General features: G+C 54.3%; 1 protein-coding gene across 2 annotated transcripts in view; it reads left to right on the top strand.

Annotated features, from left to right (window-relative positions):
* Window positions 1-21,413, top strand: part of KCNK5 (potassium two pore domain channel subfamily K member 5) — a 38,085-nt gene extending 16,672 nt beyond the window's left edge. For both annotated transcript variants that reach the window (XM_040983313.1, XM_040983314.1), the window contains exons 2-5: window positions 15,369-15,480; window positions 16,265-16,431; window positions 16,571-16,739; window positions 18,999-21,413. In XM_040983313.1, coding sequence (XP_040839247.1) covers window positions 15,369-15,480; window positions 16,265-16,431; window positions 16,571-16,739; window positions 18,999-19,849 — 1,299 coding nt within the window. In that variant the 3' untranslated portion in view covers window positions 19,850-21,413. The remainder of the gene's footprint in view (window positions 1-15,368; window positions 15,481-16,264; window positions 16,432-16,570; window positions 16,740-18,998) is intronic.
* The last annotated feature ends 3,454 nt before the right edge of the window (window positions 21,414-24,867 follow it).

Raw genomic sequence — 24,867 nt, 5'->3', positions numbered from 1 at the left:
CTAGTGGACACTGGCCAGGCGAATGCACCTGCCATACAGGTGGCAGGAGTTACAGGCATCATAGGATTCAGGTGCGTCCTGCTTGGCAATAGAGCTCTGATTTGGAGCTCATGGATTTCCAAGTTCTTTCTTGTCACCTGCTCCTGCCGCAGCCACTGAGCTCTGTCTCCGTTGTGACCGTCCCCCACTCCCAGGAGGAATGCATGTGCCTTAAGTTAGCCTTCATAAGGGATCTTCACTGGGCAAGTGCACCTGCTAACTCAGCCCCCTGTATCAGCTCCCCCTCCCAAACCTTCAAAGAAAGAAAGAAGAGTTCACTTAGGTTTTCTGGGCTTCCCCAGGGGCCCTGGGCCAGGGTGAACGTGAAAAGAAGGGGTGACCACAGCTTTTAGTAGGTGGAGCATCTGGTTGGGTCCGAGTTGGTCTTTTGAGCTCCAGGTTTTCCCAGCTGTGTTGGAATTTCTGTTGTAAATCAGAACAGAGTCGTTAACCTTTCAAGGAAAATGAGTTTATTATGGAGCAGGATAGTGCTCCAAAGGGGAAGGCAAAATAGAGTTTTTATAGAGTGAACATACAAACAGTCATGCTACGTGCATATCTCAGGCAGACAAAGTGAGAGTTAAGGAGGTCGGCGTGCCCTCAGACAGTAACATTCAACAGGCCAGAGGCTCTCAGTGTTCCGAGAGTCTCGCCCAAAGCAGCACTTTCGCGGGAGTTCATGGTTGGTCTTGTCATTGCTGTCTGTTTTAGCTGATCCACATCGCTTCTCTCTCTGCTTCGTGTCCAGGTATTTGAACTTGAAAAGGGCCGTGCATGAGCCCAGGATGCTGTGCTTGTCGCTGGGTTCCCGTATTGTTTTCTATCATGTAGTCGTCACCTTTCAGCATGCCTGTCCCTGGTTAGGCGGTGCCAGGGCCTTTATCTTGCACTGCCTCCGTCTAGCCTCGGGTCCTGTCCTGAGCTAGCAAACTTGGTGTGTGGGACTCTGGGTGGGTTTTGCCTGGATGGGAGGAGGGGCTGGTGCCTGGCCACACATGGCATCTGCAGCAGGCCAACACAGGTACACTTTTGTCCTTTCAGAGTGGAGGATGGCCCAGGCCTCCCACCCCCAAGCCCCAGCCCCCGAGGGCTGGTGGAGGTGAAGAGAGCCCTTGTTCTCCCTCTACCCTCTGCCCACACCCTACCCTTCCTGGGAAGTGACCAGGAGCCTCATTTTGCATATAGGGGAGGGCAGACTGGATCCTGGATCCTCAGTGACCCTGGCAATGAGCCTTACATCCCCAGCCCTCCCCTCCCAGGCCTGCCTGGGCACAGGCCACGCTCAAAAGGAGCGTTGCCACTCAAGGAGAAGATTCTTCCCGGGCTCTGGCTGCAGCCCCAGGGGGGCGTGGGTGGTGTTTACTTTCCCTTCTTTCTGCCTGCCCCGGCCACACACACACACACACACACACCACATGTTTAGACCACCCCCCACATGACCCTGGATTGGGAAGCTGCTCTCCCTGGTCTGGTTAGCCAGTTTCACGTCCATCTGCTGTGCTGGTCTTCTGATCCAGCAACCCGAGAATTAGTGGGAAGATGGTCATATTTTCACATTACGAATGAAAAAGCTGAGTTAGGAGTGCACTCGAACACTGGGTGAGGGGAAGATGCTCTTGCCCTGATGGGAAGAAAGGAAAGAGGGGTGTGTGTGTGTGTACACGCCCATGCATGCACAAGCTTCGCAGTGGGGGCTGTGTGTGTCTCAGAGTTAAGGTTTTTGCTACTGTGGCAGGAGAGTTTCCATTTCCTGTTGCCTGACTTGGTCCTGGGCCCCAGGTTGGGGTGGGCAGGCGACAAGAGTTGGTTTTTCCAATCCCCACCCTCCCCTCACCTTAGCCCAGCCTCTCTGTCCTCGGAAGGGTCGGGCTGTGTTTTTCCATGCCTTTAGCACAAAACAGCCCTGTATTTCTTCACCCTGCTCACACTCCTCACCCCAGTCGGCTGGAGGTGGGAGAGGGCGGGGATCCATCCATTGCCTGCTTGGCCCCTGTGCCTTGTGGTGTAGCTGTGTCACCGTGGCAGGGTGGGGGGTCCTCTGGATACCACATCCCTGTTTTGATCTCCAAATGGGGTATCAGTGACTGGAGCCTCTGCTGTATGGAACTGGTTCTGGAACAGAGGAGTCTGAATTTTAGGACTAAACTGTTTTGCATGCTGCCCAGTGGTTCAAGGTGGTGTGGGCACTGTGGCCTTGGCTCAAGCTTATCATTGTGACTCAGTCCACTGGTTGGAGCCTGGAATTTGGGAGACCCATCGAAGCAGAGAGCTCCCTCGCCTGGCCTAGGGCGTCACCGGTCCCCAGGATGCCCGGAGTCGGGTTGTGCTGTAACAATTTATTCCAGGGAGGATGCAGACCAGCTGCTGTCTGTCTCCAGCTGGAGTCTGAACAGAAGGAAATGGGCTTGGACTGCAGCCGGGGGATTTAGGTTAGAGCCAGACAATAAGGAAGGATTTCGTGACAGGTGTCTGATTCTGCAGGGAAGGGTGGTAGCGAGGGGATGCTGGGTTGAGAAGACCAGTTCCACTGGCTGATGAGCCCCTGGGGCTTGGTTTGTGATTGGCAGGAAGGCAGGGAGGATCCCTCTGAGGAGCAGGGGAGAAGCTGAGGGCCCTGCCCCCAGGGAGCAGCACCTGCTACTGCTAATGAGTGAATAGGTTTACAGTTTAACCTCTTGATCGGCTTAAACTAATTATAACAAACGGATAGGTCTGATAATCCCTTATCAGAACCACAGCCCGAGATGATGATGGGCAGTTTCACTTGCTACCCTATACTGCTAGCCAGGAGCAAGGGGGAGGGTGGGAATAGGCTGGGGTGTCTGGGGCATCTTGAGGGGGTAAATCCCCCAACCCTTCTCAGGATGAGGGGTATACGTATGACCTGGAGGAGTGAAGGCACCAGGGCATAGGGGAAAGCCTTCTTCCTGTGGAGTTGAGATGTTGGGCCTTGGGGTACCTTGTGCTTTGAAGCCCCTGAACAAGAGGACTCCCCAGGCCTCGGCAGCTGTGTCCAGGGGAACAGGATGGGAAGCAGTGGCTACATGTGGTGTCCACAGAAGAAGACCCAACGAAGTTGTTCTCACAACCCTTCATACCTGCCCGCTTCCATCTCTGGAATGGTGATGGTTCCAAAGTCCGCAGGATTTTGACTTCCCGAGCTGGCACAGCTGGGCTAGGAAGAAATCCCCTTGCTGCAGTCTGCCCGGGGAAGCACCTTCCAGGGCTCTCACCGTCTCAGTCATCAGAGCGGGCAGCTTACAGCGCAAGCCCGGCAGCCCTGAAAGCAAGCATCTTGGAGACTCAGGAAGAACTTGCTAGAGCTAGGTTCTGTAGCAGGTGAAGCCCCAGCCTTTTGAGCCTTGGAGAGAAGTCATAGACCAGATAAGTGAGACACCTCGTAGAATGTGTAAGACTAGAGAGGTGCTGGACAGTGGCAGATGTTCTAGCATAGAGACGAGAGGACCTGTGACAGAGCTACTCGAAGACACCTACAGTAGCAGGTGACCTGCTCGTGGGTGCCGGGGCTGCAATTGGAACCCAGCTATGTCTGCTTCTAAAGCTAAGGTCCTCTGCCTTCACACTGCTCATGGGCAAGGGGTGGTGGGAGTTGTCCCAAACAATCTTTGCAGCGGACTGGCTACCCCTGATTTGTGTGTCCCCCTGCAGGCAGGGCTGGGCTCAGGACTACAGGGAGCTGGCATAAGAGACTGGGTGGCTGGGCAGTGAGGCAGTAGCTCCTTCTTGGCTCCTGTGGCCAAGGCAGGGAGCTGGTGAGTCAGCAATTCTCGTGACCTCCTTTGTAGCCTGCCCTTGGAGGGCTGTTTTCAGAAACCTTGAGTGGAGTGGGAGGTGGGGAATCTGAGCATCTCTAGGGTGTGGGTGGGTAGGGCACCCAAATGCATGCTCACTATAAATAGCAGTGGGGATTAAAAACCTGGGTGTTACCGCTCTGCCTGTCACCTGTGTTGCCCTGGTACCTGCCTTGCTTGCCCAAGTTGGCATTTCTAAGTACAGTGTTAGGGTCAGGCAGGTATGGTCTGATTGCTCTGTAGAAAGAACCAGTACCTGAGGGATAGGGCAGATCTTGTGAGACCGGCTGAGGAGTTACAGGAGCAGGAGGTGCCCGTGAGCCTTGTGGTAAAAGGATGAGTGGCACCAGAGAGTGTTGCCAATGCCGACCTGGAAGGTATGACGAGGCCGGAATGGAGACTGAATCCAGTGCAAAATACCTGTGGCTCCCGAGAACCCCCCACCCTTCAGCGGGATGGAGAAGGGGAGCCTGCAGTGTCAGGCTTGGCAAACCCCAGGGGTGCCAGCCATTCTGCCCCGCTCATGTTGCTGGCTCAGTCATTGGGAGGCGCCTCTTTGCGTCCATCAGGGTGAGAGTGAGGTCAAGTTGCCAATACAGGGCCCAGCATTTTAGATAGGGCACAACCTCAGACCAAACACAGGGCCAAAGACCAGGCATGCCCTGGGCAGGACAAGGGTTGTGACTTGGGGATGGGAGAGGCTGCAGGTGGATGTAAATTTTGTCATTCAAGCCTTACCTCCATCCTCATACAAGTCCTTCAGATGGTAAGATAGGAGTGGATTTTAAGGGGGACTTTGGGGGGGTCATTGGTGTGTGTGTGTGTGTGACAGAGAGAGAGAGAGAGATTGGAAGGGAGGGGCTCTTGCTTGCTCCCCAGGCCCAATTCTTAAGCACAGTAGTGGCTCTGGGAGTTAGGAGAGGGTTTGCATCACCCCACAGGTCCAGGAGTGTCCACTGAGGTCCCTCAGCTCACAGTGTTGTCCTGTAGCAAGCTCAGGACCCACCAGCTCGCCACTGTTTGCTTCTGTCCTCAGCCTCAGTCCTCCCAGGTCAGCCGGTCCTTGTAAAGCTCAGGGGAGGGGTGCCTGGCTGTGAGGGGAGAGGGTGGGGAATACAGGCCCAGACCCAAGAACAATGAGTGTAGGGTCACCTGCCCTGTTTTCTTTGTCCCTCTGAAGGGAGGACAGGTTTCCCAGGTCTGTGAAAGTCGGAAACCCGGAGATCTCGCTGGAAATTCTGTTTTGTCTGGCACGGGCTCAGCCCCATGAGTATGAGAGCCAGTGCTGCCTCCAGGCTGTGCAGGGACTAGGAGGGCGAGCGAGGAGGCCACAGGTGGACACATGGTGGTGTGTATGTATATGTGTGTGTGTGTGTGTAGGTGTGTGTGTACAGCCTACAGAGCCATGACTGGGTGGGGCTGGACTTGGTCCCCAACAGGAAAGGGGCATGGTTTGGGTTGGGCCAGTGGAGTCTACACAAGACTGAATGTGATGACCCCTTGGAGTGGGGCTGGCCAGTTTCACTCCCAGTCCAGACCCTGGGCTCTTTCCTTTGAAGAGTAGCCTCTGAAGCAGGACTTAGGCAGGAATATCTCTCCAGACTCGCCCAGGTGACCCTAAGGCGCATGCCGTCCAGATTAAGCAGCCGTGAGGCACAGTCATCCCTCTGTCCACTCACTGACTTCACTTTCTGTGGCTTCAGACACCAGTGGTTAACCATGGGCCAGAATCACTAAATGGAAAATTCTAGAAACAAACGATTTGTTATATTAAGCCATGTGCCGTTCTGAGTGGTACAATGAAATCGTCCTCTCTGGGTGTGAATCATCTCTTTGTCCTGCACATCCCGTTAGTCACCCGGTAGCTGCCTGGGTTATCAGATTGGCTGTCACGGAATGGCAGTGCTGGGGTTATATATAGGATTGCATGATTTCCGGCATCTTCTAAGGGTCATCCACTTGCAACCTATTCCCGGTGGGTAAGGAGGGGCCCTTTTCAGCAACCCCTAAACTATGCAGTGACAATGGGACTGGGGTTCCTTGCCTGATGGGTTTGCCTGGGTTTCTGGGATTCAGGGTTTTAATTCAAAGTTTGGGACAGAGGTGGAGTTTGTACACAGCCGTACCTGTGAGAGTGTGGGGTGTGCTCTGGCTGGCTGCTCCCTCGCTGAGCTGAGCAACCACAGGCTACTTGCTGGGCACGTCGTACCTGGGACCAAAGAGAGGCCTGCCTCCTTCCCAGACAGCGAGGCTGTGGGGAAAGCAGGAAGGGAGGCGAGCTTAGGTGTGTTTGCAGATGGGGCTTCTGACCTGGAAGATCTAACCTGCTGGGACTGGAGCTGAGTCCCTGGAGGAGAATGTGTTCTGGAAGGGTCGATTCAGGGGAGAAGGAGAACCCTCCTCCACTGGCCCAGAAGTCATGATTCTGGGCAGAGGAAAAATGAATTTTAGGGGAAGTACTATCTAGCAGGTGATCCCAGCAGTCAGAATCTGGCCTCCCTGGACAGGGAGGGCAGGGATCAAAGGTTCTTGGAGGATCTTGAGGTTCTGGGAAAGGCTGAGCTGAACCTGGGACTTCAAGTCTGAGTTGACATCCTAGCACAGCAGAGCCTCCAGCGATCGCTGTCTCCGCCCTTCCCTCTGCTGTAAAATCAGACGGGTGCTGGAAACACGGGTAAGCAAGTTAGCAAAGTCCACCTGGAAACACCCAGCTCTGAGCACAAGGGGGACTTGACATGATCCTGCCCACTGCCGGGCCCAGGGAAGCCAGGCCTGCAGCTGGTGGAGCAATCCGGCTGGCCAAGGCCTCGCTGATGAACTGCAGCTGCCGTGGGAGCCACACCCTGGTCACCTGGGCTGGTGAGGAAAATACCAAGAATTCTTTTCTTTTGCCCCGCACACTCCCTCCTTAGACAGGAAAGGGTAACCTAGCACCCCACATCTTCTCACCGTGCACCTTGCCACCCCTATCAAGGCAGCCCCTGTGTGTGAGAGTCCCCCCTGGAACTTTTGAAAACTCAGGCAGAGGAAAGCAGGACAGCTGCGCCTGGAGCCAGGGCGTGGTGCAAGTCTGCCTTGCATGTGTACTGGGTTCAGTCGATGTTGGACTGAGGCTCCTGGAACTGAGCTTACATATCCCTCATCATTATCCCTAAACAGTACAGCGTAGTGACTGTTGAACACTGCATTTATGTTGTAGCAAGTCATCTGGAGATCTTTGTAAGTCAGCCAGACTTGCATGTTAGAGGATGTGTGTGGTTCATATGCAAGTACTACACTGTTATGGATGGGACTTGAGCACCTGCAGAGAGAGAGCGAGATCTTCCTTCTACTCTTTGTATCCCAAGTAACTGCCATGCCCATAGTTGAACTAAGCAGCAGCCAGAATCACAAGCCAGGAGCTTCTTCACGGTCTCCCAGGTGGGTGCAGAGGCCCAATGCCTTGGACCATCCTCCTCTGTTTTCCCAGGCATATTAGCAAGGAAGTGGATTGGAAGGGGAACAGCTGGGACTCAAAGCATACAGAACGCTGGCGGAGACTTAACATACTGAGCCACTGAGATGCTTTTGACATCACCAGTCGTATGGAGCATTAGCCCATCCATTGGGTTAATAACCGTCACCGTGTGCCCTTTTCAAGCCAAAAGGTGACCAGAGTCCCAGTACATAGCATCAGGGGCCACCCATCCTCCCCATGTCTGTTCCTCAGTTGTAAAACCATGTAGGAGATGAGCACAAACCTTATGCTTTACAGGAAGAGTGGCTGTGCTAAGTTTGCTGCCACCTGTGGTCTGTCCTGCCCTGGAGGGATTCCTTGCTCAGGGCCAGATGGGCACACACACACATAGAGCCCACTTAGGGGCCAGTGCTGCAGGCTGTCCTGGAAAGCTGGGGGCAGCTGTGGGGTGGGACTTAAGTTCCAAGAAGTCACCATCTGCCTGCTCCTGGCCCCTGCCTTCCCTGGGGCATGCCAGCTGCTGGCTTGGCGTGTCTGGACAGGAAGCTGGTTGGGGTGGCGCAGGCCTTTCAGGGCAGAGGTCAGGAGTCTTGGACCTTCCAAAGGTTGTCCAAGAGTGGGGGTATCTTGGATATGCCTGCTCCCTGATCCTGGCTTGCAGCTGCCAGGTGGCCAGAGAACACCTACAGAGGCAGAGTCCTCATGGCCTTTCACCCATATGGAAAAGCTGATAAACCAAGGAGAGATGGGAAGAGGAGGCAGGGGCAAAGAAGACAGGTTGTAAGTGTCAACCACTTGCCCAGCGTGTGCCAGCCCCAGTCTGCTCAGGGTGAGGGGATGTTTCTCCAGTGCAATAGGGACACATTTCCCAAGCTGGCCTGTTCCTACCATGTTCTACATACTTTCATGTATTCAGAATAGGCGTCCTTGTGGTCTGATGGAGGCAAAGTCATTTACATAGAGTCCTGTTCCTATAATTGAGAAAAACCCCTTTTACTCCCTGTACCCCGTGCTTGCTCCCCTCAGACCTGGCTGCTTCTGCTCTGTCCCTGCCTGCAGCCGCCCTGCTGTGAACTGTCACCAAGAGGCAGGGCTGCTGGTCTCAGACCTCAGTGAGAAAATGTTTCAGTCCGTGTTGACTTTTCTATCCCTTTTTTCCTGCTCCCGGCACACCCAGTGCCCTCTTGGAGAGTTTCCAGAAGGGACAGGCCTCCCTTCCTGCAGGAAGGACAGTCCCGCTGGCCTGGGAGACCTCTCACAGCCTACTGCTACTGCCTGCCCCTCAGCTCCCAGCCTCCGCTCCCAACCCCCAGTCTCTTCTCTGCCTGGCAGTTCTCTCCCCTGGGTGTTGGATATTGGGAATGTTGGCATACCGTGTCCAGCTTGTCACCCTACAGGCTCCCACTGCTGGGGTCTGTGCCTCCTTCCCATCTTGCTGGGTGTAAGTGTGCCCTTAGCTGCTGGTGAATTTAATGAAGTCCCAGTTGCAAGAGTGTGCTGGGCGATGTTGGGGGTGGAAGGGTATCCGAGGATGAGAAAGCCAAGGCCAAAGAGGCCTTGTTCAGGTTCATTGGTTCAGTCATTTAACCGGTGTTGAATAAGTTATGCCAGGCCATGTCCCGGGCTCTGGGAATACAGCGGTGGAAAAGAAATGGATAAATGAGCCTACCTACACTTGGGCCCGCATTTGTGGTATAGTAGGTTAAGCCACTGCTTGCTACATTGGCGTCCCGTATCAGAGTGTCAGTGCAAGTCCTGACTGCTCCACTTCTCCAGTTCCCTGTTGATGCCCTGGGAAGGCAGGGGATGATGGTCCAAGTGTGCGGGCTCCTATCACGCATCCAGACCTGGCCATTGTGGCCATTTGGGGAGTGAAACAGTGGATGGAAGATCTCCGTCTCTCCCTCTCTCTCTATAACTCAGCCTTTCAAATAAATAAAATTAAATCTTTTTTAAAAACAAGAAGTAAAAAGAACAAAGAATTTGTCCTCCAGAGAAGTCTCTCCTTTCCTGCGGTATTTCCTTTATAATTGCCTGCTACGTCGCGTTCCAGACCTGCCTTCTTGTAGCAGGGAGCCTGCCCTGCACTGGCCCTTCACCATGGACGACCCATGTGACCTTGAGCAAGTGCCTTCGTTTTCTCATCTGTAAATTGGGGTTAACTGCAACACCTGTGTGGCAGATTGTAAAGATTCATGAGCCGAGTGATCTAAAGGGCTTTGATTGCAGGCTTGGGGCGCATCTGTTGAAAATGCCCACATCTGATACTGGAGCACTGGTCAGGTCCTAGCTACACTACTCCCAATCCAGCTTCCTGCCAATGTACCCTGGGAAGTGAGAAGAGAATGACTTAGGTAGCTGGCACCTGGGTGGGAGACCCGGATAGAATTCCAGGCTCCTGGTTTGGCCCGACCCAGCCCTGGCTGTTGCAGCCATTAGGAGAATGAACTAGTAAGTGAAAGTTGCCTCTCCCTATTTCTCCATGTCTTCCAAGTAGATGAAATTACAAACTTAAAAAAAAAAAATTATTTACTTTTATTGGAAAGGTAGATTTAGAGAGAAGGGAAGACAGAAAAATTTTCCAACTGCTGATTCACTCCCAAGGTGGACGCAATGGCTGGAACTGAGCTGATCCAAAGTCAGGAGCTTTTTCCAGGTCTTACACGTGGGTGCATGGGCCATCCTCTACTGCTTTCCCAGGCCACAAGTAGGGAACTGGATGGGAAGTGGAACACCCGGGACATTAACCAGTGCCCATAAGGGATCCTGGCACTTGAAAGGGGAGCATTAACCAATTGAGCTATTGAATAGCACCCGAAAATACACACTTTTTAAAAAAGTGCTTAGATTGGTGCTGGTTGGAATAAGTGCTCAAGTACCAATGGTGATTCAGGTACAGGCATTAGCTCATTACCTATGAGGTAATGGTCAATAAGCAATGCCTGTCTGTCCACCTTTCTACATGACTGGAAGGGCTGGGTGGGAGGACTCATACAAGTGGCTGAGGAGTACCAAGCCTGTAAGAATTATTAGCCTTTTCCATCTTCAAAGTCAGTGTGACTAGGTGAGCTTTCACGGAGTGAATTCAGGATCTGTGCAGCCCAGGGTGGTGAGAGAAGTTTATCATGTGGGTCCAGCGAAAGCTGACTTCCCCGTGGGAAGATATTCCAAGACTGCGTCTGCATAACGGGATGTGACTTCTGTGATCTGAAGCCGTGGCCACTGCAGGAGCTCTGTGGGTGCTGGGTAGCAGGCTCAGCCCTTGCCCTGGGTCAGTGCTCCCTCAGCCCCACCTCCCCTGTGTCTGTAAGTTGGATGTCTGTCCCAGAGCCCTGAATGTAGATGCAGATCTACATGAAAGCAGGGGGTGTCCGGCCTGTGCAGGTGCATGGGAGGCCCCAGACCCTGGGCTGAAGGGCTGTCTAGGAACCCAGCAGGTGTGGCCAGTGGGCACGGGGACAGCTGGTGATGGGAATCTCTGGGCACGGTGGCTGTCGTCTCATTGGAGCGCTGGCTCAGAGTGGACAGGTTTTGGGCACTGTTTTTTCAGCTGGTGGGAAGGACTGAAAGTATGCACTGAGCTCCTTCCTGTGGCTTTGTGAGGAAAGAGGATGGATAACAGTGGTGAGGACCGGAGGGGCCCCGGGTTCTAGTCCTGGCTTCTTAGTACTGTGACTTCGGTCTACTTCTTTTACCTCTCAAAAACCTCATTTGCAAAGTGGGGAAAAAGAAAAAATGCTGTCTTCCCCAGCAGGATCCTGTCCTCATGAAATGAACAGGAGGCTCGTAAACCGCTTAGCACAACACAGGGTGCCTGGTGATCCCTCAATAAATCACAGCCACTGTATGAGAAGAGTGACAGCGGCAGGAGACTCGGTTTTGTCCCCAGACAAGAGCTGGCTCAGGACCATGTGCAGGCTCCCTCTCCCATCACTCACAGGGCCGGGATGGAAAAAGAAAATATTGTTTTGTGTGAAGTTGGGAGCCAAGCTAAAGAATCCTACAGGCGAACAGGGGCCACCTCCTCCCGCGCAGGTTGGTTCACTAACCCTGAGGACGGACCGCCCCGTCTAACAGGGTGTCCCGGACTGGCTCCCACCGTCCCTCCACCTAACCCAACTGTGGCCTCTGCTGAGATCAGCTCAACTCGCCCCATTCTGGGAGACTGATCGAGACCTCTCATTCTGAAGCAGTCCATGTGGGAACCAGGGAGGCACTCAGCCAGAGCCAGACAACTGTCTGCCTCCCCCAAGTCCCAGGTTGGGCTCCCCAAGCCCCACTCCTGTCCTCTTTGTGCAGTTGGCAGCCAGGTGAAAGGTGTGCTCATGCTTGCTGGAGGGCGTGCTGACCAGTCCAGGTAGAATCTCCCCTTCCCCCAGTGTGGGTGGGGCTCGGGACACTAGGGGAGCTCCAGGAGTGGACAGAGCGGTTGTTGGAGGAAGAGGTTCTCAGGGCGTCCGCACTGCTGCTGCTCTGTGACCTCCAGCTACTGCCAGGGTTTATGCTGTTTCCTGCCTTGGGCAGCCAGGAGCCTTTTGGAAAGCCTCTGCCCGCCACGGAGGTGATGGAGGTCATGGGGAAAGCGTGTGAGGCTGTGGCTCCTTGTCCGTTGGAATACGCAGGAGTGGAGCTGTTCCCCACATCAGTTGGGTGGGAATCCAGCTTTCCTACCCTCCCACCATGTCCCAGCCTCAGGTGGTCTGTTAGGCAGGCTCTTCCATCTCCTTAGCACTCAAAAACCAACTCTCAGATCATAAGTCCCTTGGGCAGGACAGCAGTATTGGTGTTATGGGAGGGTCCATCCATCTGGTGAATTACAGTGCCCACTGGTCCCCTTCCCGCTTAGTGCCAGCTATATCCTCACCTTCCCCTGGAATAGGCCCATGGGCAGGGCCAGCAGGGTTCAGCCTGGCACACAGCACGCTCCTTCACACAGCGTTTGCCGCAGAAGGCTCAGGCACCTGCAGCTAAAAACGTTTGTTCTAGGGCACCCCTGCTGGATGGTGGTCCATATCCCTGGTCCTGGGGATTTTTTTTTTTTCATGATCAGAAATCAGCTGCTACCAAGAGCAGCCCCTTCTAAGATAGCCTGTTACCGGGAAAAGCCACCCCTGTCCCCTCCTGGCCCTGGGCCTGTCGGTTACCGTACGTGGGAAGTACAACGCCCAGAATGAAACAGTGAGCCTCACGTGTGGCCCAACCCTGGAGAACAATGGGCTGATTGCCTCCCAGCACGGGGTAGATACGTGGTGACGCCAACCTGAGATCTTATTTGCTCTCCCCTCTGGCAGCTACCCTAGTGTTTGTTGGGTCACTAACCGGCTAAATCCCAAGGACTTTCCCCCCTGGAGCCTCTCCTGGTGTTTTCTAGTGCAAAGCATAAGCGTTGAAGATTTAGAGACTGAGCTCTGGGTAATTACCCCAAATTAGGGCCCCCGTGTTGAATCCAGGGGAGTTTGCTGCACCTGCACCCTGCTGTTGTTGTTTGTGTGTTAGCTCCTTTACCATGCTGTGATGGCTTGCAAGGTTATATCCCAGGCACACCTAGAGGGGTCCAATGTCGGGGTCATCACCATGCCGTTGGCCACAACCCCAGAGAACACAGACCCTAATGCAGTCCCCAGGCCGGGTGGATTAACAATCAGTGCTGCTCCACCCACATGTGTCTATGTCTTGTCCCTACAAGTATCTTGAAGTCCATCTGCTAGCTGCCCTGCTACAATCTCGATGGGCTGCATTCCACTGAACTTCACGGTCCTGGGCCCTGATGGACCGGGAGCTGCCCTTCCCCGAGCAGGACATGCCCTCAGTGACTCCGGCCACCGGGCCCACCACTCCCTCCTCTGAATGTTCCGGACATTCTGCCCCTCTCCCATCCCCATTGCCGCCCCACATAGCACTTCCCCACAGCTGCGGGACAGTTGATTTCTGATTTCCTAGCCTCTGCCTTCATCCCTTTTTGTCACTGTAGAGACAGCTTGCCTTTTCACAGCTTTGCTTTTCCCCACGTGGAGGGGGAGGGCCGGCTGGCAATTCCCTTGTAGGTTACATACAGGTGCTCTTGTTTGAGGATTTCCGATTGAAGGTTGATGTTGAGATAACAAAAGAGGCAGCGAGAGGGGAGTCGAGTGGTTCAGCTTCCTCTGCCATCTGTTTAACATTAACTCACAGTGCCATAGCACTTCCTCATTCTCCTGCACCAACTTAGGTCTTTTCAAAAGCCTTTTGGCTGGTCCCTAATATCTGCTAGTTCTGTTGGCCTCTCAGTCGACTGGTCACCTTGGCCACAGCCTCCTACACTAGTTGCCCGGATGTTGCCTAGGTGCCACACAGCCGGCGCAACTTGCAGAAATGGTCCTGGGAAGCCTCGAGGAGGCAGGGCAGTGAGCCATGTGGTTTGATGGCTTGTCAGACAAGCATGTCATCATGGAAAATTCTTTAGAGTGTGCGGATCCACTTACATGGGCCTGCTGCCGCCTCTGCGGAGTGTACATTCCATCCTAGCAAGCCACTCGTCGCTTTCTCCCACCAAACCTCAGTGTTGCCTCAGGCCACTTGGAAATGTGGTTTTCTTTTCTTTTTTATTTTCTTTCTTTTTTTTTTTTAATTATATTTTTGACAATCTTTGCATAGTTAATTAGGGTAAAAATGTTCAAGGGCTATAGGAAAGTGGGTAAGACTATTAAATAATAGTCTTACCATATTTTTCTTTCCATATTGTTTCCTTTATGTATCTGACATCAAGGGGGTTGTTGAGGGAGAAGCCCCACCCAGTTTCCCACCCACCGCAGGTCCTGGATGTGGGGCATGCTCCAAGATACTTGCTCAAGTGGTTTTGATAGTTCACCAGTTATGAATCGCTGCCAGTCTTGCCATTCCAAGCACGATGAGGTCGTTGAAGAATCCACTGATTGACATAGTCCGTCATAGAGTCTCCATTTGCCCAGTATTTCTCTGCCAACGTATAGCTGAGGAAATGCGGTTTTCCTGGTTGCTTCCTGCTTCCCTCTCTCCCTTCCGTCAGTTCTCGATTCACTCCCTGGTCTGACTCTTAGGGCCTTTGGCGGAGTTCCTGGGTGGCCTGTCCTGGGGTGCTTCTGAGGATAGGACTTGAACGGTAGATTTAAAGCCTCTACTTTTGGGGGTTGACTTGGGTGTAGGCTGCGGCGGCAGCCAGAGCACCCCACCGATCCCACCCATTGGTCGGTAGGGGCTGGAGGCAGGGTCCAGTCTAGGGAACAGGTTTGATGTTTCTCAGTGTCCCCCAGGAGACAAGGCTGTTCAGTGGATGCTCCGGCCCCGCCCACTGCCCTCCATAGCTGCTGGGGGCTCCACAAAGACTGAGTACAAAACCTGGTCACTCCCTTGACATCTGTCCCTGTCCAGGCGACTTGCTGAGTCCAGGGCGGTGAGAGTAAGATCCAGGGGGAGGGAAAGGCTATATACAAGTTGATGGTGGATTGGTTAGTCTGGAGCCTGAGAGGGAGGAGGCCCAGCTGATTGGCAACACTCAAAGGACAGAGCAGGAGGACGCTGAGCTGACCTTAGCAGAACTCCTACCTTGGGTAAACAGCATGCCCACTCTGAACACACACAGGGCCCCTGCCAGGAGAACACACAAGTGAAGGACTGGATGGGGTTCAGTCTCCAGTGTGTTCCAGTGTTTGTGTCACACGGGCTGCCTTGCAGAGCTGGTCCAATGGCAATGGCTCCCCAGGCATGGGAGCGTGTCCAAACTGCTGAGTCAGATGCCGTTGGGGTGGGGGTACGGACAGGCACAGACCCCCCACCCCCCAAGAGCTCCAGATGATGCTGGCACTCTCTAGTGACTCTGAGAAACACCAGCTAAGGAAGCGAGAACTCTGGAACCAGAGAGCCTGGGTTCCTTTCCTTATCAGCTGCTTGACCTTGGGCAAATCGCTTTACCCTCACCTCACTGTTCCCTATAAAACGCCCCACTGATAACGTTGTTGTACAAAAGAGCTGAAGACAAAGCTGTCACTCGGGGCATCCAGGAATGGGGCTTGCACCCTGACCTTCTCTGTCAATCTTGTCTTTAGGTAGTTTCTGATGCCTCGGGACAGGGTGTGGCCATCACAGGGAACCAGACTTTCAACAACTGGAACTGGCCCAATGCAATGATTTTTGCTGCCACGGTCATCACTACCATTGGTAAGTCAGCTGTTGACACCTTCCTGGTGATTTAGTAAATCCTTGTGAGTGACTGTCCAGCCGGGGCCACCATCTGATGGCAGAGCTGGGCAGGAGATGGAACATGCCCAGTCCTGCTTACACCTGGATGATACCCCATTCATGGATTAATCAGGTTCGGCTGGTGGGTTCTTGTTTGGGCTGTCAGTCAAATAATGAGTGCAGCTGGAGTCATCCTAAAGCCATGGCTCCTCCCACCCATCCCAGGGTTGATGTTGTCCCTGTGCTGGGAAGAAGACCAGCCAGGAATGTGGCTTGAGCATTTCACAGGATGGGCTGGACGGGGGTGGGGGAGCCTCCAACAGGAGCATTTCAATGGGGAGAAACCATAGGCTTCCCGGGCTTCAGCCTCCCCAGCGTCACACCTCTCTCGTTCTGTGGTCAAGCTGGTCACTCCAGCCCAGGTTCCGAGTCAGGAGAATGGGCCTCCACCTCGGGGCAAGTATGGAGGTCAGCCTTCCTTGGAAAGAAGGTCACCTTCTGCTGTGCGGTCTCCTGCGGTGTCTGCGCAGAGAGCTTGCCCAGAGCAAGAGAACAAACTTGCAAGTTGGGACCTGCTGCTAATGGAGGAAACTGGCGTATGCCATTGTGGCTGCTCCATGGATGGTCATGCTTAGGCTGTGAGCAAGCATTCGTGGGAGATCAGTATCGGGAGAGCTTCAGGGCCTCCCGGGGGCTTGGTGCGTGTGTACGTGCTGTGTGTGTGTATGAGGGCTCTGCCTTTAGCCTCTCTCTCTCCCCTCAGGTTATGGCAACGTGGCCCCTAAGACCCCTGCCGGGCGCCTCTTCTGTGTCTTCTACGGTCTCTTCGGGGTGCCCCTCTGCCTGACATGGATCAGTGCCCTGGGCAAGTTCTTCGGAGGACGTGCCAAGAGGCTGGGCCAATTCCTCACCAGGAGAGGTGTGAGCCTGGTATGTTTGTCCCTAGCCTTGGGTTCTGGGAGGATGGGAGGGAAGGTGGGTGGATGGGCGCTGGGGCCCTCCGCCAGCTGCTGCTGTGTCCCCGTGAGCCTCGGCTGCTGGCTGACTCTGCCCCCCGCCCGCTCCTCAGAGGAAGGCACAAATCACATGCACAGCCATCTTCATCGTGTGGGGTGTCCTGGTCCACCTGGTGATCCCGCCCTTCGTGTTCATGGTGACCGAGGAGTGGGACTATATCGAGGGCTTCTACTATTCCTTCATCACCATCTCCACCATCGGCTTCGGCGACTTCGTGGCCGGTGAGTTCCTGCCCTGTTCCCTGCCTACCTTCTTAGTTCCAGCTTCAGTTCAATTAGCCTTGGCTGGGGAGCCTGGCAGGCACTCGGGGGGCCTGGGGCACTGTCCTAGCCCAGTGGGATTCTCAGCCCATCCTTCCGTGACTTTGGCCCTCCTTTCAGAAACCTCCTGACCTCATGACTGCACCCTGTTCTTCCCCGGTGCTGGGGGCAGGACATGCTGGGAATCGGAGCACATTGGCCCAGAGCAAAGGGCCTCTGCCCCCTGGGTTTCTGCCTGCCACTGAGACAGCCCTGAGCAAGCCAGGAGCTTTGCTCCCGTCTCTGAGCAGCCTTCCCTCTTTTACCAGGACTGCTGGGGAGGTGCTCAGAAAGCCATAAGCAGTTTAAAGACAAGGAAGGCCTTCTCCCAAGCTGCCCCACCCCTCCTCTTCCTCCTCCTCCTCTCCTCCGTACAGGGCAGTCCACTGAAGGGCACTTGTGTGCCTGTGCTTGCACCCTGCACAATGGCTTGGTTCTCTTCGCCTGGCCATGTTGACCCAATCCTTTGTTCTTGACTGAGCCCCCTCCTAGGCCTCCGGTCCCTCCCTCACCGGCTCCTTGCCTAGAAGGCAGAGAAGGGTCACTGTCCCTCTGCCCCTACTGTTTGTGGAATGCTAGGAGGGGGCCTCCCAGGGGAGGGCCAAAGGGAGGGACCAAGACCACTCCCAGATCTGGGCCAGCCTGTCTTGGGAAATCAGTGGAGAGGCAGGGCCCTGCCTTTATGTAGCTCTTCCAGCCTAGGAGAAGGTTTTTATGCTGGGAAAGCCCTATTCTCCCAGCTCCAGCAAGTCAGGAGACCTGTGCCTTGATTTTGTCATCTGTGAAATCGGTACATAAACAACAGCCCCTGCCGCACAGGATGGTAGGAGATAAAAGGCAAGGGCACTTAAAAGGTTTGGAGAAAACAGAACCAAAAGACTAGTTTATGTCTGTACAGAAATTTTGAAATCCATGCCCTGAGGGAGACTTCAAAAAGTTTAAGGAAAAAAAAAATGTATGTTATGAAAAGGCTGTGCATGAATTTCAAAATGCTTTACCCCAAAATGAACTTATCTTAAAAAAATTCTATTTTATCATGGGCTCTTTGAAGTCCCCAGTAAGTGCTCAGAAGGCTGGCCACGCGTGGTGTCACCTGCGGTTTGTGATAAGATCCTGGAGCAAGACGGACAGTGGCCCACTCCAGCCCCTGTGTGTGTGTGTTGGGAGATACCAGCTCTGGCCCTGAGGTGACCTCTAACCTCATGTAGGAAGTTAGCTGCCCCTTGTTTCTAGTCCCTTCTTACTTGTTCAGTAGAAAGGCTTGAGATAGCCGTCATCGTGAAGGCAAAAAAGAATTCATACATCATCCTGGAGGGGTGGAGTGGAGAGTGCTTCCCAAAGTTCATGGGGAATGGAATCAAGAGATAAGGTCGTTTTGATGCAAGAACATTGTGCAATCTGTACACGAGAGGCCTTCCAAAAGTTGGTGGTGGCGGGGAGGCAGGCGTTTGGCTTGGCAGTAAAGAGGCTGGTTAACATTGCCATGTGCCACACCAGCTTGCTTGGGTTCAAAGACCAACCCAAGCAGTAGCTGCCAGAGCCAGTCTTGGGGGCCTGCATTGAAGGCTCGGGGAGCCGGGCTCCCAGCGTCAGGTGGGGATTGCATTCCCAGCTATTGCAGACATTTGGGGAGGGGGAGGCGACAGCAACAGATGTTTCTGCCTCTCAAAGAATGTGTAGAAATTCATGGGGAAAAAATGTGCATTATGAGACAACGATGCATGGGTTTCAAAGTTTTGGGAACAAAAGAAACTTGTCAGTACAATTTTTTTCCCTTATGAACTTGCTGAAATACCTCCTAGTCTCCCACCGGGGTTAATGCTTCTCAGTCCAGCCACAGGCCTCCGCCACAGCAAACCTCCGAGTGGATCCCCAATCTCATGGGTTCTCCATCCTCGGCCAAGGCATACACAAAACCATCGGGTGGGAGAACAACCCACTCAAGGCCCGTCCCCAAGAGGCCCCTCCTGCACCCCTCCTCATTCACCACTGCCCGATCCACAGGCTCACAGCTGGGTTGAGTACCTGAGTGATGGCCCAGGGTCCTTCAGGAGTAACACAGGTGTGTAGAGTGGGGCCATCCGGGGTTCTGGCCACAGGGCCCCCTCCTGCACCTGTCCCCACAAGCATCGTCCCAGTTGATCACCCTTGCTGACCTTCTGGGTGTCCTGTCCTCTTAAGGTGTGAACCCCAGCGCCAACTACCACGCCCTCTACCGCTACTTTGTGGAGCTCTGGATCTACCTGGGGCTGGCCTGGCTGTCCCTGTTCGTCAACTGGAAGGTGAGCATGTTTGTGGAAGTCCACAAAGCCATTAAGAAGCGGCGGCGGCGGCGGAAGGAGTCCTTCGATAGCTCTCCACGTTCCAGAAAAGCTCTGCAGGTAGCCAGCAGCAGCGCATCCAAGGACATCAACATCTTCAGCTTCTTGTCCAAAAAGGAGGAGACTTACAACGACCTCATCAAGCAGATTGGAAAGAAAGCCATGAAGGCGAGTGGGCCTGGTGACAGGGTCCCAGGCCAAGGGCCTCAAGCCGATGGGCTGCCAGCCCTGCCCGCGTCCCTGGCGCCACTAGTAGTCTACTCTAAGAACCGGGTGCCCAGCTTGGAGGAGGTATCCCAGACTCTACGTAGCAAAGGCCACGTGTCCAAGACCCCTGGCGAGGAGTCCGGGGAGAGGCCCGAGGAGGATGGCTCCGAGGCTCTCACGAACCAACTAGACCGCATCAGCGAAGAGGGCGAGCCGTGGGACGCCAAGGACTACCACCCACTCATCTTCCAGACCGCCAACATTGACTTTGTCCACGAGGAAGTTGGCCTCTCGGACGAGGAGACCTCCAAGTCCTCGCTAGAGGATAACCTGGCAGTGGAGGAACAGCCCCCAGAGGGCACTGAGGCCGAGGCACCCCTGGCCATGGCCGAGTTCCCCTCATCGGACGAGTCTACCTTCACCAGCACCGAGTCTGAGCTCTCTGTGCCTTATGAGCAGCTGCTCAATGAGTACAATAAGGCCAACGGCCCCAAAGGCACGTGAGGCGGGGCCGGCTCCCCACCCCACCCTTGAAGGTTCCTTCGCCCCTCACCCTGGGGTGTCCAATGTGATGGCTCGGACCCCCCCCCAGAACCCTGGTGGGGAGTGGGGGCAGATCTGGGACTGTGAGTGGGGGGCCAGAGGCCTTTCTTACTTTCCAGCTCCTCCAGTTCAATGCTGCTGGCCAGGCATGGTGCATGCCCACCCAAGGCAGGTGCCCCAATAGTGAGGAAGTAGCTATACCATGCGATGGTTGGGATTGACCCGAGGAGGCCCATATCTCTTTGTGTGGTTGGGTGTCACACGGTTTTGAGTTCACCAGTTTTAGGGAGATAACCCATGTGTATCTGGCACCAGGCTAGACATTTCATAGAGCTAGGGAGGGCACAGGCGATTGTACAAGTGGGGGGTACAGTTCTGCCCTGGGTTCTGTCTCACCCCTCACGCCGACTGTCTGCACCAGTGGCTGCTGGGGTGAGGGAGGAGTGAGAAGATGGTGAGCAGGTGCTAAGATGGTCCTGCTGCAGAGGGCCTGAGCCGAGTCTAGTGCAGGGGTGGAGGGCCAGGGTCTGGTCCTGCTTACTGAGTTACTCAGACCCTGTTTCCTGTTCTCACCTCCCTCTGGCCTAGCAATGTAATGACTGTCTGCCTCTGCCCTAGGAGTGGTGGGAGGAAGGGGTGGCAGAGGGCCTGGGCAGTGCCAGAAGGTCTGGCAGGTGGGGAGGGGTCTCTAATGAGGCTTGGCTGTAGCTACTTCTGTCCCCTCCTCAGCCCATCAGGGAAACACACAGTATGCCCTGGCCTAAGAACATACGGCAACCTCCGCCCCAACTTCCTGGGGTCTGCAGGACCTCCCAGCACCCCTCCTTCTCGTCTCACCTGCCCTGCCAGCCAGAGAAGGCAAAGCCAAATCGCTTTTGGCTCACACGTGGGGAAATGGCCCGATATGTGAATCAAACTCCTCTCCAGCTGCTGATGGTCCCCCACATGTGTATGTGTGGCACCACAGGAATGGAATCGGCAAGGAGCAGTTGATAATGTGAAGCTGCACTGGACCCTGTTTCTGCTGACGGGTAGGCAGAGCTCCCCGAGGCTGGTTCCCCGGGGCCCAGCCCACTCTGAGTGAGCACTGCTGGTTTTCTGTCCTTGACGTATGTCGTTGGTCTCAGAGCCAGGGGTTAGAGAGTAGCATCCTGTGTGCACACCCTCCCTGCCCCCAAAACATACACGCTGAGATGGGCCCTTCTTGGTGACCTCAGTCAAGTCTCCATGCAGAGGCTGGGCAGGGGCACATGTTGGCAGGTCAGCATAGGCAGGGAAGGGCAGCCCAGTGACTGGATGGCAGGTCAGGACACATGTGGCCAGGACAGCACCTCTTCCCCCATGTAAGACGGTGCTGGCACCATCGGTTTCGGCAGGGTGGCAGGATGGACGGGCCTTTCTGTGAATCGGTTCCCACAAGCACGTTTGCTGCTGGCTGTCCTTGCAGCACACGCTGTGTGTGGATGGCGATGTGTCGAGTGTAATTTATTTTAACATTTTTACAATAAAATGTGATACGGACAGACCAGTTTGTGTGTGTATGTTTACTTGCTGGGGGTTGGGGTAATGAGCTGGTTTGTTCACATGGAAAAGGTCCAGAGGGCAGGGGGAGCTCAGGTCGGGCTGGTGCTGGAAGAAAGGGGTGAAGGGAGGAGAGGGGAAGCCAGTGTCAGCCAGAGGGCAGGGCTTGTGATGGAGACTTACCAGTGTGTGGGCACTCAGCATTCAGTGATGTGGGTGTGAGCTCAGCTGGCACCATGGCAGCTTGGTGGGCTGCTACATCCCCACTCTACAGATGTGGAAACTGAGGCACAAGGCAGTTGTCGGGATGGTGAGTAGATTCCAGCTGAGGGAGCCCAGCTCTTGGTTTGCCTCAGCCACCACAGTGCAGTGAAAGCCAGAGAGACGTGGCGGGTCTGGGGTCCTGCTAGGGCCCCATCTCCAGGAGCAGACCCCAAGTTCATGCACTGTGCTGGAGGTTTGTGCAAGTCCCCTGAGCTCAGACTGAGCTGGGAGGGAGGCTTCCTGAGAGGGTCCCAGGTGCCGCCTTCCACGCCACAGGGGACAAAGTGAAGTCCTAGGAGCTCAGGAGCTCAGTGCAATCTGAAGCCAGGAGCATCTTCTGGGTCTCCCACACAGGTGCAGAGTCCCAAGGCTTTGGGTCATCCTCCACTGCTTTCCAGTCATAGGCAGGGAGCTGGATGAGAAGTGGAGCAGTCATCATGCAAACCAGTGCCCATATGGGATCCCGGCACATGCAAAGTGAGGATTTTAACCACTAGGCTACCACGCCAGTCCCCATCTTTATTTTTAAAGATCGATTTTGTTCACTTGAAAAGCAGGTTTACAGAGAGGGAAACAGATCTATCTATTGCTTCACTCTACAAATGACTCCACAATGGCTAGGGCTTTGCCAGGCCGAAGCCAGGAGCTTCCACTGGATCTCCCAAGTGCATATGGGGACCCAAACCCTTGGGCCATCCTCCGCTGCTTTTCCAGGCACATTTGCAAGGAGCTGGATGGGAAGCAGAAATGCAGCAGCCAGGACTTGAACTTAGAGAGTCCTGTGTGTTCTCAGGCCAGCTGTAACTACTCCCTACCCTGCCCTGTCCCACCCCTTCCCCTTGGCTCTCTGTCACAAGTGTCGGGCTCCCTGGTTGGGCTTCAGCCCTTTTCGCGGTAGCAGTTGTACAGCACTGCCTTTACTCAGGCTGGCGGTCCTCGGGGCCCGGCGTGGGGCAGGGACATGGCTGCCTAGACAGGAACTTAATGAGTGATAAGCTGCACCACATGGCAGGCTGCAAGTGGGTGGAGGTGGGGCAGCAGAAAGGGAAGGGCCCAAGAGACCCCCAGGTGTCAAAAGGAGGGGTGTTGTGCAGGGGTGTGGTGAGAGCATCCCAGGGCAGGGGCTGGGAGACAGGTGGGCTAACCTCTAGGGAGTGGAAGGGCAGGAAGTGCCCCGCAGAAGCCACTGCCACAGGTCAGACTTGGGCAAAGAAGACGCTGTCCCTGGGCTCCTCACCTGTGGTCCTGAGGGGGCCCTCCCCAGCAGCCTCTGGCCATGCTGTGTCCCCAGCATGAAGCTGGCACCCTGTTCAGTTCCAGCCCCTCCGGGACTTGGTGTGGATCTGTTGTGTGCAGAGAGAGCTGGAGGTAGTCTTGTAAACGGACCCCAGCCTCTGCAGTCACAGGCCTCCCAGACTCGCCAGCTGTTGGTCAGGCTGTGCATTTGCCATGGTCCTTCAGAAAAGTTCGTCGAATCTTGGAGCAAAGAATAGATTTATTTTGATGCAAAAAAAAAAAAAAAGTTGAAATTCATGCAGCCAAAAGGTCTTCTAAAACTAGGGAATGCGTATAATGAATAACGGGATTTTGAAAGCTCATTGTACCCAAGCAGCTTTTGTTCCTGTTTTTTTGTTGTTGTTGTTGTTGTTAACATTTATTTTTATTGAAAATGTAGATGCATAGGGAGAAGCAGGGAGAAAGGAAGGGTTTCTGTCTGATGGTTCACTCCCCAAGTGGCCACAATGGCCAGAGCTGAGCAAATGCAAAGTCAGAAGCCAGGAAACTTGGGTCTCCCACACAGGTGCAGGGTTCCAAGGCTTTGGGCCGTCCTCAATTGCTTTCCCAGGCTACAAGCGGGGAGCTGGAAGGGAAGTGGGGTTGCCAGGATTAGAACTGGTACCCATCTGCCAGGATTAGAACTGGTACCCATATGGGATCCCGGCACATGCAGGGCAAGGACTTTAGCCACTAGACTGCTGCGCTGGACCCTCCTAGGATTCATAGTTATGTTAACGTACATTAATCTTCACAATAGCATTATCTCCTTGGAAGATTTACTTATTTGAAAGGCAGACACAATCTTCCATCCATTTGTTCCTCTTTTTTTTTAAGATTTATTTATTTTTATTGCAAAGTCAGATATACAGAGAGGAGGAGAGACAGGAAGATCTTCCATCTGATGATTCACTCCCCAAGTGACTACAACAGCCAATGCTGTGCCATTCCGAAGCCAGGAGCCAGGAACTTCTTCTGGGTATCCCTCGTGGCTACAGGGTCCCAAAGCCTTGGGCTGTCCTCGACTGCTTTCCTAGGCCACAAGCAGGGAGCTGGATGGGAAGTGGAGCTGCCGGGATTAGAACCAGCACCCATATGGGATCCCGGCGCGTTCAAGGCAAGGACTTTAGCTGCTAGGCCACGCTGCCGGGCCCCATTTGTTCACTCTTGAAATGGCCACCCTTTGGCCAGGCCAAAGCAGAGCCCCAAGAACTTGGCCCATGATCTGATGCGTTGCCATGTTCATTTGCAGGGAGCTGAATCATGAGTGGAAAAGCAGGAACTCCACTGGGACGTTGGCAAGCAAGCAGCTTAAACCACACAACAGCAACATTTTATTGTTTGATTGATTTTGTTTTTATTGGGAAGTTAGATATACAGAGAGGAAGATCTTCTGTCCATTGATTCACTTTCCAAGCAGCCACAATGGCCAGAGCTGTGCCAGTCCAAAGCCAGGAGCCCAGGTACAGGATCCCAAAGCTTTGAGTCATCCTCCACTGCTTTCCCAGGCCACCGTCAGGGAGCTAGATGGGAAGCAGGGCCTCTGGGATTAGAACCGGTGCCCATAATGGAACGTGGCACATTATAGGTGAGAACTTTCCACTGGTCTATCACACTGGGCCCAACAGCAGCATTTTAAAAAAAGATTTAACTTGAGAGAGTAGAAAGGAAGATACAGAGAGCTTCTTCTGCCAGTTCACTCACTAATGGCCACAATGGCCAGCGTTGGGCCAGGCAAAAACCGGGATCCAGGAGCTTCTTCTGGGTCTCCGTGTGGGTGCAGGGGCCGGAGGCCTTAGTCCATCCTCTGCTGCTTTGCCAGGTGTAGAACATCTAGGGCTAGACCCAGTGCCCACATTGAGTGCTGGCATCACAGGCTGAGGATTAGCCTGATATGCTACTGTGCCAGCATTATGAAG

Source organism: Ochotona curzoniae, unplaced genomic scaffold (assembly GCF_017591425.1).
Source record: "Ochotona curzoniae isolate NIBS_2020 unplaced genomic scaffold, NIBS_Ocur_1.0 contig_3819, whole genome shotgun sequence".
Taxonomy (NCBI): Eukaryota; Metazoa; Chordata; class Mammalia; order Lagomorpha; family Ochotonidae; genus Ochotona; species Ochotona curzoniae.
Note: the sequence above shows the minus strand (reverse complement) of the source record. Positions and strands in the feature narration are given on the sequence as shown.